General features: G+C 34.6%; 1 protein-coding gene across 7 annotated transcripts in view; it reads right to left on the minus strand.

Annotated features, from left to right (window-relative positions):
• Window positions 1-355: 355 nt before the first annotated feature.
• Window positions 356-17,495, minus strand: part of TMPO (thymopoietin) — a 28,578-nt gene continuing 11,438 nt past the window's right edge. The window contains exons 4-10 of one of the 7 annotated variants that reach the window (XM_045587636.1): window positions 17,228-17,320; window positions 12,597-12,694; window positions 5,976-6,095; window positions 5,781-5,876; window positions 5,249-5,359; window positions 3,926-4,014; window positions 356-2,587 (exon numbers count right to left, since the gene is read on the minus strand). In XM_045587636.1, coding sequence (XP_045443592.1) covers window positions 2,302-2,587; window positions 3,926-4,014; window positions 5,249-5,359; window positions 5,781-5,876; window positions 5,976-6,095; window positions 12,597-12,694; window positions 17,228-17,320 — 893 coding nt within the window. In that variant the 3' untranslated portion in view covers window positions 356-2,301. Of the gene's footprint in view, window positions 2,588-3,925; window positions 4,015-5,248; window positions 5,360-5,780; window positions 5,877-5,975; window positions 6,096-12,596; window positions 12,695-14,623; window positions 17,321-17,495 lie in introns of those variants that run through there. The other 6 variants (XM_036458959.2, XM_045587637.1, XM_045587638.1 and 3 more) reach the window with 6 other exon arrangements.

Here is a 17,495-nt window from a genome sequence, read left to right on the forward strand (position 1 = left end):
TGCTTAGCCTCAAAGCAAGACTAACTGTCATGAGTGCCTCAGAAGTACTGTACTAAGATAGTAAAGCTGGGAAAGGGTGGGGGAAGATGACTGAAAAGTAGTAGTTTCTATACTGTAGAGAGAGAGGTGCCTCTGTAAGCTTCCCTGTCATCCTCCAAGTACACATAATGGCTACACACTACTTACCTATGGATAAATAAGGACCCCGATTACTACAATGATTAGAACAAAACATAAAGGAGCTTACTGAAAATGAGAACTAAAATGCAACAATCCATAAATATCATGTAAGAAATGTTATCAGGACATTTTGCAATTTGTGCAATCTAAAAAGCATTTATTGCAATGACCAAACTAGAGGTTAACTATTTTTTTATTATTGAATTATATTGTAAAGTCTACATCTACAATTTAATCGGAAAGAAATGCTTTGCATTTACATCAAGAACACATTAATTCTAGTGGAGTAAAACACACACACACAAAAGACCAAATACACATTGGGGGGAGGTGGGGGGGGGGGGCGGAGAGAAGACTTTTACCTGGTCCTACTTTTGCTATTTTGGACCACACCTTTCCTATTAGAAAATTGACCTTACATACATATTAAGTCTAATTTATCACCCTACATTTTTAAACAGTAACTGCAGCTCCTCACAATTTCTAATTATAAACAAAAGATTGAAAACAAGATGGGAAACAAAGTTTAAAAACAAAGTGAAAGTGGACTGCTGTTACCTTACACGAAAAGTTGAGTAAAACGTGCCCCCTGTGTGGCTCATCTCTAAGGAACACTTTTACTCAGAGGCAAGCATTTCTGACCTGTGTGTTTCTCACTCCCTCAGGCCTATAAACATTCCTGATAAACTGCCAAGTGAAAAATGTCTACAAAATATCTAAAAGCTAAATATCAGGAAAAGGACTAATTCAAATAAAAATTGTTTGCTGGTCTAAATATATACCTTCAGCATTTTCCCTTTTGAAAAAGTATCATATTTATTTCAGATGGCATTTAAAAATAACTTACATTTTTTTAGTGTGCTTATGGTCAAAGACTGTAAAATTAGTAACTCAAATAAGTTTAAAATTTTTGTTTTACTTGATTCTGTTGAAATTTCAATTAACCAAGTTATACATGAGGTAAGTTTTAGCTAAAAAATAAAAAAATAATAAAAAAATACATCAACCACAAAGATAAAGTTAACCACTTCAAGGGTACACAAAAATCATAATGCCCACCTCATATTCAGAGTTCACAAATTCTTGTATCTACTGTGTATCCAAGAAAAGTTTATGTCATTTGAAAGCTAATATTTTGTGCAGTTTAAAATCAAATTATGTTGGGAAACAGGGGAAAAAAAAAAAAAACCTTGGCAAAATTTGTTTTTAGTAACAGAAGACAATGCAATAGGGAATTCAAATGGAAACAAAGACCAGTGTGTAAAGTTTCCAACTTATGAACAGACACACATTTATCTAAAAAATATTTGGTAGCAAACTGGATTGACAATATTTTTAGCTGTAAATAAAAAATACAGGTTCCCAATTATAGTCTTCTAGCTAGCTAAACAGCTTTTAAAAACATGTATAGCTAGTTAAGTTTTCTAAAACATATACATATAAGAATCTTTAGCACTAAAAGATCACTGCTAAAATTCAACTGTATTTAAATGGGTCTTACTGAAGTAGGACATTCATGATACTAGAAATTTTTAAAAAAGTGAGTACAACAGGGCTACACTAATGGCATTCCTAGTAATAAAAGTTACAGAAGAGATTATTGCTGTACTTTTCCCCATAAACACCATTAAACTTTGTTGCTGTTACAAAAAGTACAACTCCAACTTACTTTTCCTCTTAACAAATTTTATGTTTCACATATCTCTAAAGTTTTTATTCAGCAGAGAATAATTCTTAAATCTTTTCTGTAAGAATTCAAAGTATTTAAATGTGTAGCTTCACATTATACATTTCGCCCTTCTTGAAACACAGAAACAATGTACATTTTTCTCAAAAATGAAATAAGATGCCCACATTAAAAAAATAAAGTCTACAAAAAAGTTCCAGAGCTAAAAAAGATTATTTGTATGGCACGAAGTGATCTCCTACTTGTCCAAAGTCCAAAACATTTAAATGAAGTCCATTTATATATTGCTTACTTTTCAATGGAATACTATTGATATATTTATTGAGGTGAAATCACATTATATTTAGCTCTTGCGTCAAGAAGTGTACACAAATGTTTTTTTATACAGTTAATAAAAATAGGAGACCATGATGGGTGTGCCAAAGAGATATCATTCAGTTGGAACTTTTAGAGTCGCTAAGATAAAAACCAGAGAATGGATTTCCTTGGTTGGTTTCCATAGCTTGATAGACCAAAAACAAAAAAACAGCCACAACAACAAATAGCAAAATTTTTATCCACATGGGAATGGAGTGTCCTTTTTTTGTCTTTTCTGGCTTGACATCTGCCAAAGGAATATACTTAGGAATATATTTTGATGAAAAAGATTCCTCCATCCTGAAATCACTGAATTCTAACGGCCGCCCTGCAGCCCCTTTGATTGGTCTGCGACAACTAGCACTGTGGAAATAAAAGGACAAAAAATAGATTTTAGATAAAGTTATGTTACATAAATAATATATAATATCATGACCACTCCTTATCCCAAACACATTCCTTGAGTTAACAGTAGGTAAATGTCACATAAAAACAGTGAGGTCAAGCTACTTAAAACTTCTATACATTTTCCATTTTAAAAATTGCATTATCTTTTATTAAAAAATAATATTCAAAACATTGATAAAGATTCACTAAACTTGCCTTCTGAAAGTCTTTTCAGAGTAAATATATTTAGGAGATAATAGGAAAGAAATAAGGTAGTTTGGTTGTGATTCAGTCAGGAAACAATTCAACAGATCAGAAAAAATCTGTGAAAACAATGATTTCCTTCTTACTAGGTTTCCATTTGAATTTAAAAATAGAAATTAAATAGTAGGTAAATTATTTCTTTACAATCCTTCAGTTTAACAAAGTTAATTTTGAAACACTCAATTTTCCAGAATAAACTGCTCACAAAAGAACAGTTTAATTCTGAGAACACAAGTATAGTTAACTTTTTGTGAATGAAAAATTAAAATTCTCATTTATGTGTATTAAATCATTATGTTGTATACCCTAAATATATAATTTTATGTGTCCATTATATCTAAATAAATGTGGGAGTAAGTGAATAAATAAAAACACCCCCATAGAATCCATTAACCTGTTAACCGAGGAGTTCCCTTTTTAATTACGCAACGTACAATGGGTGCATAATCTTTCACTAGGACGTGTCAGTACGTCACACCCAGCGGACGTAATTTTATATTATTATTTTTTTTATTTATACTTAATTAAAATAAATGAAATATTTTTTTTCATTTATTTATATATAAAGCACAAAGAAAAATACAAAATTACAAACAAATAGAAAAGAATACCAACAAAAAAATGGAAACATCGAATTAAAAAGTTATAAATTTTACAAACAATTATAAAGATTACAGCTGAAGCCGGTTTGGCTCAACGGTAGAGCATCTGTCTGCGGACTGAAAGGTCCCCGGCCAAGGGAATGTACATTGGTTGCGGGCACATCCCCGGTAGGGGGTGTGTAAGAGGCAGCTGGTCGATGTTTCTCTCTCATCGATGTTTCTAGCTCTCTATCTCTCTCCCTTCCTCTCTGTAAGAAAATCAATAAAATACATTAAAAAAAAAAAAAAAAAGATTACAAAAAATATATACCGTCCCTCTCAGGGCGCAACATATATTTCAAGGACGTATTCATATGTCCTACCCGTTCCCGATAGTGTTTTATGTTTGACGTATTTATAGGTCCTGCTCGGTTAACAGGTTAATACTTATTTCAATATATCTGAATACCTAATTCCTGTTGGTGTAGATGCTTCAAAGGGAAACATTTCCTTAAGAATGTCCCTGTCTATTCTTCTTTCCTCTGTTTTTTCTCCCACCTAATAAGAAACAAACAACCAAAGTTAAAAATTAGTGTAAACGTGCAACAATGAAAATACATTTTAAATCGAAGTTTCAGAGAAGATAATGCATTTAAATCTATTCTAGCTTTTAACTGCCATTTCTAAATTGATTATCACTTAAGTATCCACACATTTCTAAATTTCTTCAAATTTAAGATGTTAAGGTGATAATTTTTTGGGGGGAACGGGAGGGGGGGAGAAATAGCCACACATTAAAAATTAACAAGTCAAAGTAAAATAAACAAAAATTCAGTGTAGCTAATATGGCAATATAGTTCCCCCACTGAATTTCCCATGATTTTCATTTACACTTTTTTCCCTCCATTAAAAACTTTATAATAAACCCAACTGGAGTGGCTCAGTTGGTTGAGCGTAGTCCCATGAACCTAGAGGTTGCCAGTTTGATTCCTGGTCAGGGCACATAGCAAGGTTTTGAGGCTCAATCCCCAGTAGGGCCCCTGTAGGAGCCAGCTAATCAATGTTGCTTTCTCATCAATGTTTGTCTCTCCCTTCCTTGTTCTTAAAAAAAAAAAAAAAAAAAAAAAAAAAAATCAACAAAAACATATTAAAAAAAAAAACTTTGTAATAAAATAGATGATCAAATATAGATGTCAAATTAATTTGGACCTTTAACAAATTTCAATATGTGTTTTAAAACAGTCAACCTAATCTTCCTAACTTAAAAAGATCTATATTTTTTAGTAGCCTGATTGTTTTGCTTGCCTTTATGCCCCAATCAAAATAACCTTTGGTAAAAATTTATTAAAACTATAATGCATCATGCAGTTAGCACTTTAAAGCTTAATTATACAGAAGTTAATCAAATGAAGCATCATACAAAGTCATTTAAAGTCCCATTATTTGACCTTTAAGTGAAAAGATAGTTAGCCTCCCCTACTGCCCAGTTATACTTTCAACGCTCCTCCATAACAAAGAGAGCATGTTGTAAGCAGCACACAAAGGACCACTCCCTTGAAAACTGGAACTTAGGAGGCACATAGTAATAGCAAGAGGATAGTATTAGTACATCATATTACATTGGTTACTTTTTATTGTCACTAGCCGAAGTATGTCTTTAAAATATAAGCGCGTGCACACACACACACAACCCCACCCAATAAAGCTCTGCTCCCTCCCACTTCAAAAAGCAAATAAGTATTTCCTCTTTAAAAGATCAATGATAACATCTATCTAAATTTTATTCATTTACTTCAGCTCTTGTCAATGGTTTCTTTGGTGTTCTTCTGGGTATGTCTGAGAATTCAGTGATTGGCAGAATAGGAGCTGCATGCTTGAAATTTCCAGTCACCCTATTGACAACCTGCCAAGATTCAAATTATTCAGACTCAGAATTATCCAAACATAACAAAGACATGTGAAAAAAAGAAAAAGATATTTTATTTCTATATTATTTGAACTTTCCCTTAATAAAAATTTAGGCGAAAGGACCCAGAAATGAACATATTCAGTGGTTCTCACATATGAAGCCTTATCATGCTTTAAATATTTTAGCAAAAGAATCCTTTTAATACTTTCGATTCTTGCGCAATGAATTAAATTTATACATATATAAACTGGCTATATGGAAAACATTTTTAAATTTAGAATTATGTGGGGAATAAGTTTATGTTAAAAAAAAAAAATGTACGTTTGATAGCTGCCAAAATTCACCACCTCCCCAATTCTAATTAAAGGGTAATTTACAAAGAATACAACTTGTATAGTTTATGAAACATATTTACTAAGGTTTCGTTGCTTGAAGCCATTATAGTTTCAGCTATGGGAGTACTCTCTGAAATTATTGCACCATCTATACGAAAATGTTCTGAAGTATCCACCTGTTAGTTTGAAAACAAAACAAAAACAATAAATATAAAATAATCACTAAAACCCTACCAATCTGAAAACCCAATTCTAAGCAATAAGCCTTGCATCACCCTTTTCCTCGGAGTTCTTCTCGACCCTCTTGTGGATTCCCTAGTTAATGCCTGCAGAGGTCCGCCTTTTGAAGATCCACTTGTCCATTCAGTCTCAGTTATTCCAGCTTGAGAATAGCTCTAATTAACATCGACACATTAAAAAGTCAATTCTAATATCAAACACCTTAATAATGGCCATATTAGCACAGACAAGCCATGAAAACTCTCCAAATGCAAGCGTTTGCAAACAATGCTATGCCCTCAATATATTTCTATTTGTACTGACTGAACTGATATGTAGGTATCAGAAAACACTTAACGTATGGCAAAAATACATTCAAGAGTCCAACTACAGAAGCTCACAAATTGTAATAGAAACTAGGGGAGAAAAAGTGCATCAATTCATCACTGTCTCCTTTTGTGACTGCTGTGTGCTATTTGCCTCTAGCATTGCAGCTGCATCTCTAACCGTCAAATCAACAAACAGGCTGAGTCTGAGCATGAAGACTTTCTTTGACTTATAAAAAAGTCATTTGTTATAAGTCAGAATCCTTTTAAAACAAAACACAAATTTTATAATTGTTAAACATTATTCGTTTCCTATGGTTAGGACTATTTAACTATTAAATAGAATCAGCTTAAATTATAATCAGTACACAGCTGTCAGAACTTAAAAATTCCCATGTGTCAAACTCTTCTTAAAGACATTAAAATTAAATAGCAACGAAAACTTGGTGTCATCTCTTTCATAAACATGCACACCTAACCTGTCACAGCCAAAACCTCCTTCAATGCTATCCACTCCTCACTACAGAAAGATAACAGCGACACACTATTGTTTTACCTTCCAATCTGTGATTCATTTCTTCCTTGAGAAGCTGAATAATTTTTCCTCATTTAAAAAATATTACCAGTCCTTATAAAAATAGCTTGAAAGTCATTAGACTGGTGCTTCTCAAACTTATACTGTGTGTTTCAACCATCTGAAGCTTTTGTTAAAATGCAGATTCTGATGCAGCAGCCCAGGTAAGGTACTTAAGATTTTGCACCCAAGCATCAAGCTATACAGTTGAAGCCACTGTAACCAGATGACCCTTTAAAATTCTTTTAACTATGAAATAGCCATCCTTGATTAGCATATTAGAGTGTGCATATATGGTCACTTTTGCTAACATTTTATCTAGATAAAGGGCATTTTTTTTTTTTTATATTTGAGTTAATGTAGGTTAAATTTTTTTTTAATGTAGGCTAATTTTAAAGGTGAATACATTTTACTCTTATCCTGGGACAAGGATAAATATGCTAATTTGGTTGGAAGTATTAGTACCAAACCCCGCAAGATACTGACAATCTCATTGGACTGATTTTGTAGTTTCCCTTTGACTCACAATCTGAACCTCTGAGTCCTTTTTCCTGCTCTCAATTAGGAAATTTTTGCTGAATGCAAACTTTTTTTTTTTTTTAACAGAGCAGTTCTGCCACCTCCTCCTCTCCATATTTCTTTCTTTTTTAAAGTCCATTTTATTTTTTAAAATATATTTTATTGACTTTTTTAAACAGAGAAAGGGAAAGGGATAGAGAGCGAGAAATATCGATGAGAGAGAAACATCAATCAGCTGCCTCCTGCACACCCCCTAATGGGGATGTGTCCGCAACCAAGGTACATGCCCTTGAAAGGGATCAAACCTGGGACCCTTCAGCCCACAGGCCGACGTTCTATCCACTGAGCCAAACCAGTCAGGGCTGAATGCAAACTTAATGTTAGTTAAAAGAAAAATCTGTGAACAATTTATATATATAAAAGCTTACTAATAGTTAAGTTCCTGATTATTTGAATAGAAGGAAACAATAGTTTCAATCTTTGGAGCACAGTATCATCTGAGAGCTTTTTAAAAAACATCCTATATAATAAAAGCTTACTATGCAAATCGACTAAACAGCAAATGACCAGTGGAATGACCATCAGAGGGCAGACACTCAATGCAGGAGCTGCTCCCAGCCCACAGGCCCAAAGCCAGCCAAGATGGGTGCCAGTCCCCAACTCTCCATCACCCTGTGGCAGGACTTAGGGATCCTACCCATGCACAAATTTCATGCACTGGGCCTCTAGTATCAACATTAAAAAATATACCCTAACCAACATTACCTTAGACCAATCAAGTCAGAATTAGAAGGGACTATACCTACTAAATTTTTATAATTCCAAAAGGGATTCTAATGTGTAGCCAGAGCTGAGAACTTATTTAAGATAATATAACTGATTGATGATGCACCTCATTGCTTCCTCTTTAATAATCAAGGCCAGCCCTAACCGGTTTGGCTCAGTGCAAACAGCATTGGCCTGCAGACTGAAAGGTCCTAGGTTCGATTCTGATCAAGGGCATATACCTTGGTTGTGGGCACATCCCCGGTAGGAAGTGTGCACGAAGCAAATGATTGGTTTCTCTCTCATCGATATTTCTAACTCTCTATCCCTCTCCCTTCCTCTCTGTAAAAAATCAATAAAGAATATTAAAAACACACACACAAAAAAAAACACGAATAAAAAAAATGGTTAAGACTATAAATTAAAAAAAAATCAGTGCTAATATAAACAATTAGAAGTATTTTAAAAATATTTTAGTTTAAAATAGTCTAGGTAAAATCGTCTATTATCAAACTCAGTATTTAAAAATTCTTCAATGAATATAAAACTACATTGCTTGAAAGATATAATATTTACCATTTATACAACTGATATAATATAAAGGTCAAATACTTTACTTATATCCATGAAAGTAGGGGACTTGGGGAGACAATGTCTTTTCCCTTAAAATTAGTTAGCTACCAAATTCCAGGACTTCCCATATTATGTTTTAATTTTAAGAAATAACTAAAATAATCCCTTCATCAAAAATTCTTATAAAACATCTATTGAAACTATTATGGTTAATAAAAAGGGGCCAAGTACCGTTTAACTATTATTTTCTTCTATGAAACACCAGAAACATATTTGTTACCTGTGGGAATAGCTGGGAAAAGGGGTGGGATGAATACTTTTCTCTATAAATTATTTATACATGTCTTTGTTCAGGTTTATTAAATTCTTTGGTTGAGGACTATTAATCAATTTTATTCTTGACTATCATTTTAATCTAGAACTAGTCATCTTCACAGAAAACTAATACAATCAGAAGATATTCTGAAAATATATATATATTTTTTTTTATCAGAATCCACTATACACAAGTGACTGAGAAAATAGAATTTAAAAAATTATAAAATTAGCCGAAACGGGTTTGGCTCAGTGGATAGAGCGTTGGCCTGCGGACTGAAGGGTCCCGGGTTTGATTCCGGTCAGGGGCATGTACCTTGGTTACAGGCACATCCCCAGTAGGGGGTTTGCAAGGGGCAGCTGATCAATGATTCTCTCTCATTGATGTTTCTAACTCTCTATCCCTCTCTCTTCCTCTCTGTAAAAAAATCAATAAAATATATTTTATATAAAAAAGACTGCAATTGATCATAAAATATATAAAACCATACTATTGTCCGGGCCAGTGTGACTCAATTGTTTGAAGGTAATCATTTCGATTCCTGGGTGGGGCTCAATCCCCGTAAGAGGTATGCGAATACAGCTGATTGATATTTCTCTCTCTCCCAAATCAATAAAAATGTATTTTTAAAATACCATACTATTAAAAGATACTCATCGATCACTTTTCAAAGTAGGGCACTTTGATTTGAAAAGTAGAAAAGACAAGAATTAAACATTTATTCTGGTACTCCTGTATGAGTTTTATTTTAAGATATCTAAGCAGTTCATCAGGAAAGAAAATTCTTTATAAAAATTAGTTATAGAGGTAAAGGAATGAGAAAATGAGAGAAATCATCTTACAACTGCAAATGAAATAATGGACCTGGGCAGTAATTATAAATGGCTGTCAAAACTATTAAATAAAAGGGTGATACAGAACTTTATAATGAATGGATTAGGCTTTCAACATTTGAACCCATTACTAATTTTAGCATAACCAAAGGACATCATGTCAAACGATTGAATATGAAGGCTACACTATTTATGAAATGTTCTTGTCAAAGAAACTGAACCTGAATCTAATGAACTCTATAATCTGTGCTGTCCAATACAGTAGTTACTAACCACATGTGGCAATTTAAATTTAAGTTTATAAAGTAGTTTCTCAGCCACACTAGTCACATTCCAAGTATTCAATACCTACATATGGCTCAGGGCTACCATAATGGACAACAGAGAGAAAACATTTGTCATCATAGAAAGATCAACTGCATTGCTCCACTATAAATCTCTAACTCCCAGACTACAGGAAATACAGGTACAGAACAAATTAAATAACACTTGAAGAAACAATTACCAAATCCAGAATATGAAAAATTCTGTATAGCAAACCAACGTGGTTTCTTAACTAAATAAATGGAGGGGAAGTAGCTACAGATGTGAGATTAAAAAAAACAAAACAACATGTGGAATTTGTTTGGATCCTGACTTGAATAATCACAAGACATTTCTAAAACTGAAAGAATTTAAACAGAGTAGAAATGAAAAATAATTTTTAGGTGTGATAATAGCATTGTGTGTGTATAAAAACAGCTCTTATGTTTGAGAGACATATACCAAAATTTTAATGTGGGAAATGACATGTCAGAGATTTGCTTTCACTTACTCCAGTGAAAAGCAAAATACAAGCAAAGATTTAAACTAGAGCACACGTGAAAATGAAATAAAACCGATAAAATGTTGACAACTGGCCAAAACCAGTTTGGCTCAATGGACAGAGTGTAGACCTGTGGACTGAAGGGTCCCAGGTTCAATTCCGGTCAAGGGCATGTACCTTGGTTGCGGGCACATCCCCAGTGGGGTGTGTGCAGGAGGCAGCTGATCAATGTTTCTCTCTCATAGATGTTTCTAACTCTCTATCCCTCTCCCTTCCTCTCTATAAAAAATCAATAAAACGTATTTTTTTAAAAAATGTTGACAACTGTTGAAGCTCTGTGACTGAAGTCATTAAACTCTTCCCCCCTCTACTCTTCTACATTTTAAATTTTGTTATCTAAGGCCACTGTCTAATTCTGTCTGTTGTCCTCTAAATCTTCTCTCCTTTGATTATCCTGTCTTTCAGTTTAGCTTCCCCAATGGAAACAATTTCCCTTTAAACCATCTTTAATATCATCCTTCCCCCCTCCTTTTTCCTGTTATCTGACCAGTCACCCACTCTTGCTAGCTCTATACACTCTGGGTCAAAATTATCCGTAAATTATCCAATATTTCAGTGTCCTTCAATAGATTTTCAGTTTCTACACTAAGTGCATCTCACCTCATCAACAATAAAAAAAATTTTCATCTAAAATAAGAAAAGTGTGGTCTTAGGACCAGACTAAGTTCAGAGTTGAAGAAAAAGTCATAGAAGACAGGCAAAAGTAAAAGCACAGCCAGAAATCTATCAATAGACACAGCCTGGCCAGCGTGGCTCAGTGGTTGAGTATAGACCTATGAACCCAGGAGGTTACGGTTTAATTCCTGGTCAGGGCATATGTACTAGTTGCAGGCTTGATTCCATTGAGGGTTGTGCAGGAGGCACCCGATCAAAGATCCTCTCTCATCATTGATGTTTCTCTCTCTCTCCCTCTCCCTTCCTCTCTGAAATCAATTTAAAGAAATCTTAGAGGCAAAGAGACAAATATAAAACCATTCCCCTGCCTTTTAAGGAAATATCAGAATTACTTAGGCATGTCTACCTTCTTTTATTTTATTTTGTTTAAATATATTTTTATTGATTTCCAGGAGGAAGGGAGAGGGAGAAATGGAAACATCAATGATGAGAATCATTGACTGGCTGCCTCCCGCATGCCAGGTTACTGGGGATTGAGCCCGCAACCCAGGCATGTGCCCTAGATCAGAATCAAACCCAGGACCTTTCAATTCACAGGTCAATGCTCTATCCACTGAGCCAAACTAGCTAGGGAATGTCCACCTTCTTTTAGACAAATACCATATAATTTCACTTACAGGTGGAACCTAAAAAACAAAAGAATCAGACTCACAGATGCAGAGAACTGATGGATGCCAGATGAGAGAGAGCTTGAGGGACCGGGTGAAAGAGGTCATGGATTAAGTACAGACTGGTAGTTACAAAATAGTCACAGGGATGTAAAGTGCAGCACGGGTAGGCAATTATAGTCAATAATATTATAACTATGTATGGTGCCAGGTGGATACTAGACTTATTGAAAGGATCACTTTGTAAATTATATAAATGTCTAACCACTATGCTGCACACAAGAAACTAATATGATATTGAATGCCAACTGTAATTGAAAAATAAAAAGTTAAAAAGATAGTTATAACTAAAAAAAAATTTTTTTTCAAAAGCAGTATGACTGGCTTTGAACCATTCTTAGCTTCAGAATCAAACACAAATGAGACATTAAACACACTCTTTTGCAGCAAACACAGGTACACTACTGACAAAACAAAATTTAGATTTCTGATGCCATTTAATGAACAATGAATGAACAATACTTAGTGTGATGGAATATGGGTGTCAACTATTAACCAAAGACTAGGACACAGGCCTGGAAACTACTTATACCTGAATACAGTGATCACAAAACTAAAGATACCTGATTGTGCTCAACTCTTCTTTGCTTGAGTATTACTGGAGTCTTTGCTCTGCCCTTTAGTGGTTCTCTCTTCTCAAGCTTGAGCTCTATTTTAGAGTCTGGAAATAACATCGGAGAAACCATTACTTTCTGAAACATACAATAAATGAAACCATCTTAACATTGGTTTGGAATGCTAGTTTTAGGTACACTAATGTGTAAAATAAGTCATCTACAGGTATTACCTCAACAAACCAAAACTGTTTTAACTGCAATTTTTGTCCTTTTCTTTTCCATTCTTATTTTATTCCGTTTCTGTTTATCTCCCCCACTCCTTAATCACAATTTCCTATTCTCCTTCCCTTTTTCTGGGACTAACAGCCTGAAACAAAAGGAATTCAAACTGCTCCCATGGAGGCTTTTCACTAAAAACAATTTAGAGGTGGGAAAAGAACATTAAAATATATAGTTGTTGCCATTCTTTTGTCCATACATGGTTAATGTTTGTTATTAAATTAAAAATTGAAATATATAAAGGAAAAGGCTATAGGGAATTTTAAGAACAAAAAACAAAACAAACCTACCCATACAGTACCAAGCTTCTAATAACATTAAGTGCAACAATGTTAATACATAAGTGCAATTTAAGTCTCTCCTCCCTTTTTTGATGTGATTATAAGAAACCTAAGTACAGCCCTAGCTAGTTTGACTCAGTGGATAGAGAGTATAGACCCGGGGACTGAAGGGTCCTGGGTTCAATCCCCAGTAAGGGGCGTGCAGACAGCAGCTGATCAATTATTCTCTCTCATCATTGATGTTTCTATCTCTCCCTCTTTGAAGTCAATAAAACTGTATTTAAAAAAAACACACAAAAAACAAAACCTAAGTACAACCTCTGAGGAGAGGTAAGGAGAAATCTTGTTGGCAGAAAAGTCCAATCACAGGCCACTGCTTCACCTCCTCCCAATACATTTCTTTAAAGAGAAGCTAGTGCATATGTATTACTTAGCATGCCACCATAATAGTAACAACACAAATAAATATGTATGTCTTTTTATAGGCTTTTAATATCCCATTCCTCTATCACTTAAAGAGCTAGATTAAAAGACTGATATAAATTTTAGTTAACTTCCACATTTTGTGGCCGTTTATAATCACATAGCAAAATGTCAGTTGCCACCTCTAAAACTTGAGATTACTTTTGTACCAAAGAAATGGAGTCAATTAGCTTCGCATGAACTCAATGCAGTTGTACTAGTAGTAGTCAAGGGAGCTGTGTCTTGCTAGCTAGTCTAGCATTAGTCAGTCTAAATATCTACTTGCAAATTTCCCAAAAGTGAGCAATGATATTTATTTTCAGCATGTTAGCTCAAATAGTTCAATCTCTATTTAGAATTTAAGTATCAACTCTATCCCCCACATCCCAAAGCTCTTATTAATAGGTCTATTATATATTTATATATCTGTATTTGGAACAATCATTAGCTTTATAAAATCTTAAGCTTTGTTAACTCAGATTCTAAGAATTAGAAAACATCCAAAGAACCCAATATAGTTGAGCAGAAACTGATTTTAATATATATTTTTTATTGATTTTTTTTACAGAGAGGAAAGGCGAGGAATAGAGTTAGAAACATCGATGAGAGAGAATCATCGATTAGCTACCCCTTGCACACCTCCTACTGGGGATGTGCTCGCAACCCAGGTACATGCCCTTGACCGGAATCGAACCCGGGACCTTTCAGTCCACAGGCTGACACTCTATCCACTGAGCCAAACCAGTTTCGGTGAGCAGAAACTGATTTAAAATAAGGTATCCGGTTACAGATTAATTTCTCTAACAAATTTTAAATTCCAACAGCCAATAAAAACATGGTCCTCAAATATAATAAAACTATATTTAGAATATTTTCAATTACACCACTGTAATGCCAAGTGAGTTTCAATGAAGAAATGATAAAGGGATGTTCATTTGCAAATATCTAACTTATTTTAACTCCAAGAAGAAAACACACATACAACATGTTGCTGGAGACCACACAAAACTGTTCAAATTTAACATCTTTATTGAATTTGCAGAAGCATTCTACAGTAATACATTTTTAAAGTCACACAACACTTAGTAGGTACATGTATACATGTACATTTCAGAAGACAAATAACAAATAAAATTATTCCCAGAAAGCTGCAAAGAATCTGGCTATGAGTATCCAAGGAACCATGTTTTGCTTATACTTAATACTATTATTTTCATAAAAGTACAAAGAAGTTTGATTATCAAATGGCTCTACAGTTAGACTCTCATCTTACAATCATAGAAATGAAAACACAAGATAATATACTGTTTGATAAAGACACAAAGATACTGGGGTATAGTATGATTTCTTAGGATTTAAAAAATCACCACCCAACTAACTTAAATTTACTTTTAGAATTTAGATTAAACCTATGAACTGCAACATACACTTGAAAGTATGATTTGTTTCTTTTTAAATTACCATCTTTCCAGTATTGAGTTCATCTAATAAACTACAGTGATAGTGAGAATGCACTATCCTGGAGTATGATGGTTTAGAGCAGTATTTGTCAGTGTGGTCAACAAAGTGTTTGCCACCAGCCCATGAAGAAATGAGGGACTAGACGGTAGGTCAGTACACTGTTTTCTCTATCAGTAAAATTTTACCAAGAAAATAAACCTGGACATTAATCTGAAAGTGTTTCTAGATTCAAATTATTTTGCATGCTTGTCTGTAGATCAGTAACAGTTTGAAGACTGGCACACTAAGATGCAATAATCTAGAATATTATGAATGATACTGTAGACATAAGTAAAAAACAAACAAAAAGTGAAAAAAATATGTAGAAATGCTGTAGAAAGTAAAAAGATATTAAGACCAGCAAAGACTCTACTTATATTCTAGTTACTAGAGTTTTCTTAGTTTGAATAGTTGTAAAATCTTATGGAATAGAGTGAACGATTTGAGATAAAAATGTGAACTACAAAGCTTTAAATTGTATCGGGCTTTCTATCTGTGCAACTTTTTTTAAAAGGCAGTTCTATGTAGACCATTACTTTTAAACTATAATTTTATGGGTTGAAGCTTGACACTTTAAAATTAGCCCCATTTGGAAACTAAAAAGACCTTAAAATTTTTTTACTTAAATGCACTTAAATTCCCTAGAAAATCTGCTAAGTTCCCTGAATCAAAGTTAAGATGGATGTCATTATTTTTAACTTTATTAATGTTTATTTCCTCGCTTTTTAGCTACTTTGTATACTTCTCCTCCAAATAATGTTCCACCTTTAAAGGGAGTAACAGCCAGCTTATTCTTAGAAGCTGGACTAATTTTGCAATCCTTCAACCAGAGGTAACGGCGACCTAAAGTAGAAGATCCCATGGTACGGGCAGCCATCTTTACTTCATCAAAGGCAGCTTCACAAAGAAATGAGGCTGCATCATATGTTTTGCTCAGAATCCCAAGTGCCTGGTGGCTATGACTAGGATCTGAGCTAAGAATTTGTGCAGCCTGACTAATGTCAGCCTGCATAGCCCGAACTACAAAGGCGGTATGGGTTGCAACCTGCAATGCTGATGCTGCAGCTTCATATACTCTACAAAGTGCTGAGTCCAACTGTTTATCAGTTGAAGCTACCTGAGTACCTGCTGGTGGAGTGGCTTGAGAAATAAACTCCAGGATTTCATCATCTACTTTTGGAACTGATAATATCTGTGTTGCCTCTTTGGAAGATATTGGATACTTGCACGCCAATGAAGGCAGCTGCCTGTCAATTTGCTGCCACTCCTCTTCAATTACTTTTAAAATAGATTCGTGGAAAGGAAAAGATAGTTCTGAGGCATCTACTTTATCATACTGTGATTGCTTAGACATCTCTATGCCTAAGGTAGCAAGAGAGTGAGAGACAACAGTTGTAGCAAAAGAAGACATGGATTCAGATCCACCTATATTTTGAAATGCCACAAAGGAACCTGAATCCTTTTCCTCTCCTGACTTTTTGCTCAGTCTAGGCAATTTTCGTGGAGGAGAGAGAGATTCAGTTTCTTGAAAATTAGATTGATCAATTCTCTTCCATATGTTTTCTATATCCAGTGAGGGTGTAGTGGTAGATGTTCCAGGCAAACTACTTACACCACTCTGGACCAACAGAGAATTGACATAATCTCTGATTGCCTGAGCAAGTGGTGGAGAAATTACTTGTGATCTCTCAGACTCTTCTACTATTTTCCTTTCACTGGACAGAATCGACTGACTTGAACCATGGGACCTCTCAGTATATAATGGTTGAATTCCACTTTTCTCTCCACAGTAAATATTTCCTATTTTTTCTTTATAGCAAGTGGTGGTGGTTTCTTTACTCAGTGAAGGAGAAGCTGTAGCAGAGACCAACATGGCAGCGAGTTCATGCTGAGATGTCGAAGAACTGTTCTCTAAACATCTATCATGGCTAGAACTGGAGGAAATAAACAAATTTCCTCTAGAGGCTAACTTGTGCAATTGTTCCCTGCCAGGCAAGGTTGTGGCAATAAGAGGTTCCCTAGGTGGGTCCCCTTTAGAAGTATGCACTCTCTTAGCTGCCTGCAGTTCAGTCCTGCCCAAAGGAGGACGAGGGGAGATTTCAGGAAAAGAAATATCCTGAAAAAATCCACCAGAGGGAGTAGTTGGAAGTTCAGAAAAAGGAACAAAATCCCTAGTGGACTTCACTTTCTTGTGTTCTTTCTTCTTTCCTGTAGAGGCAAAAGAGGCAGGAAGTTTAAGCACTACTTGTGTTTAAGCTGATTTTATTCTTTGCCTCCTTGCTAACATAGTGCTGTTGAAGAAAAAGCCTCTATATTTCATATTCTGAACAACCAATTTGACAGACTATGCCCTGGCAGGCAATGCTTAAGAGATATAAGTAAT

This window comes from Pipistrellus kuhlii, unplaced genomic scaffold (assembly GCF_014108245.1).
Source record: "Pipistrellus kuhlii isolate mPipKuh1 unplaced genomic scaffold, mPipKuh1.p scaffold_m20_p_3, whole genome shotgun sequence".
In the NCBI taxonomy this organism is placed as follows: domain Eukaryota; kingdom Metazoa; phylum Chordata; class Mammalia; order Chiroptera; family Vespertilionidae; genus Pipistrellus; species Pipistrellus kuhlii.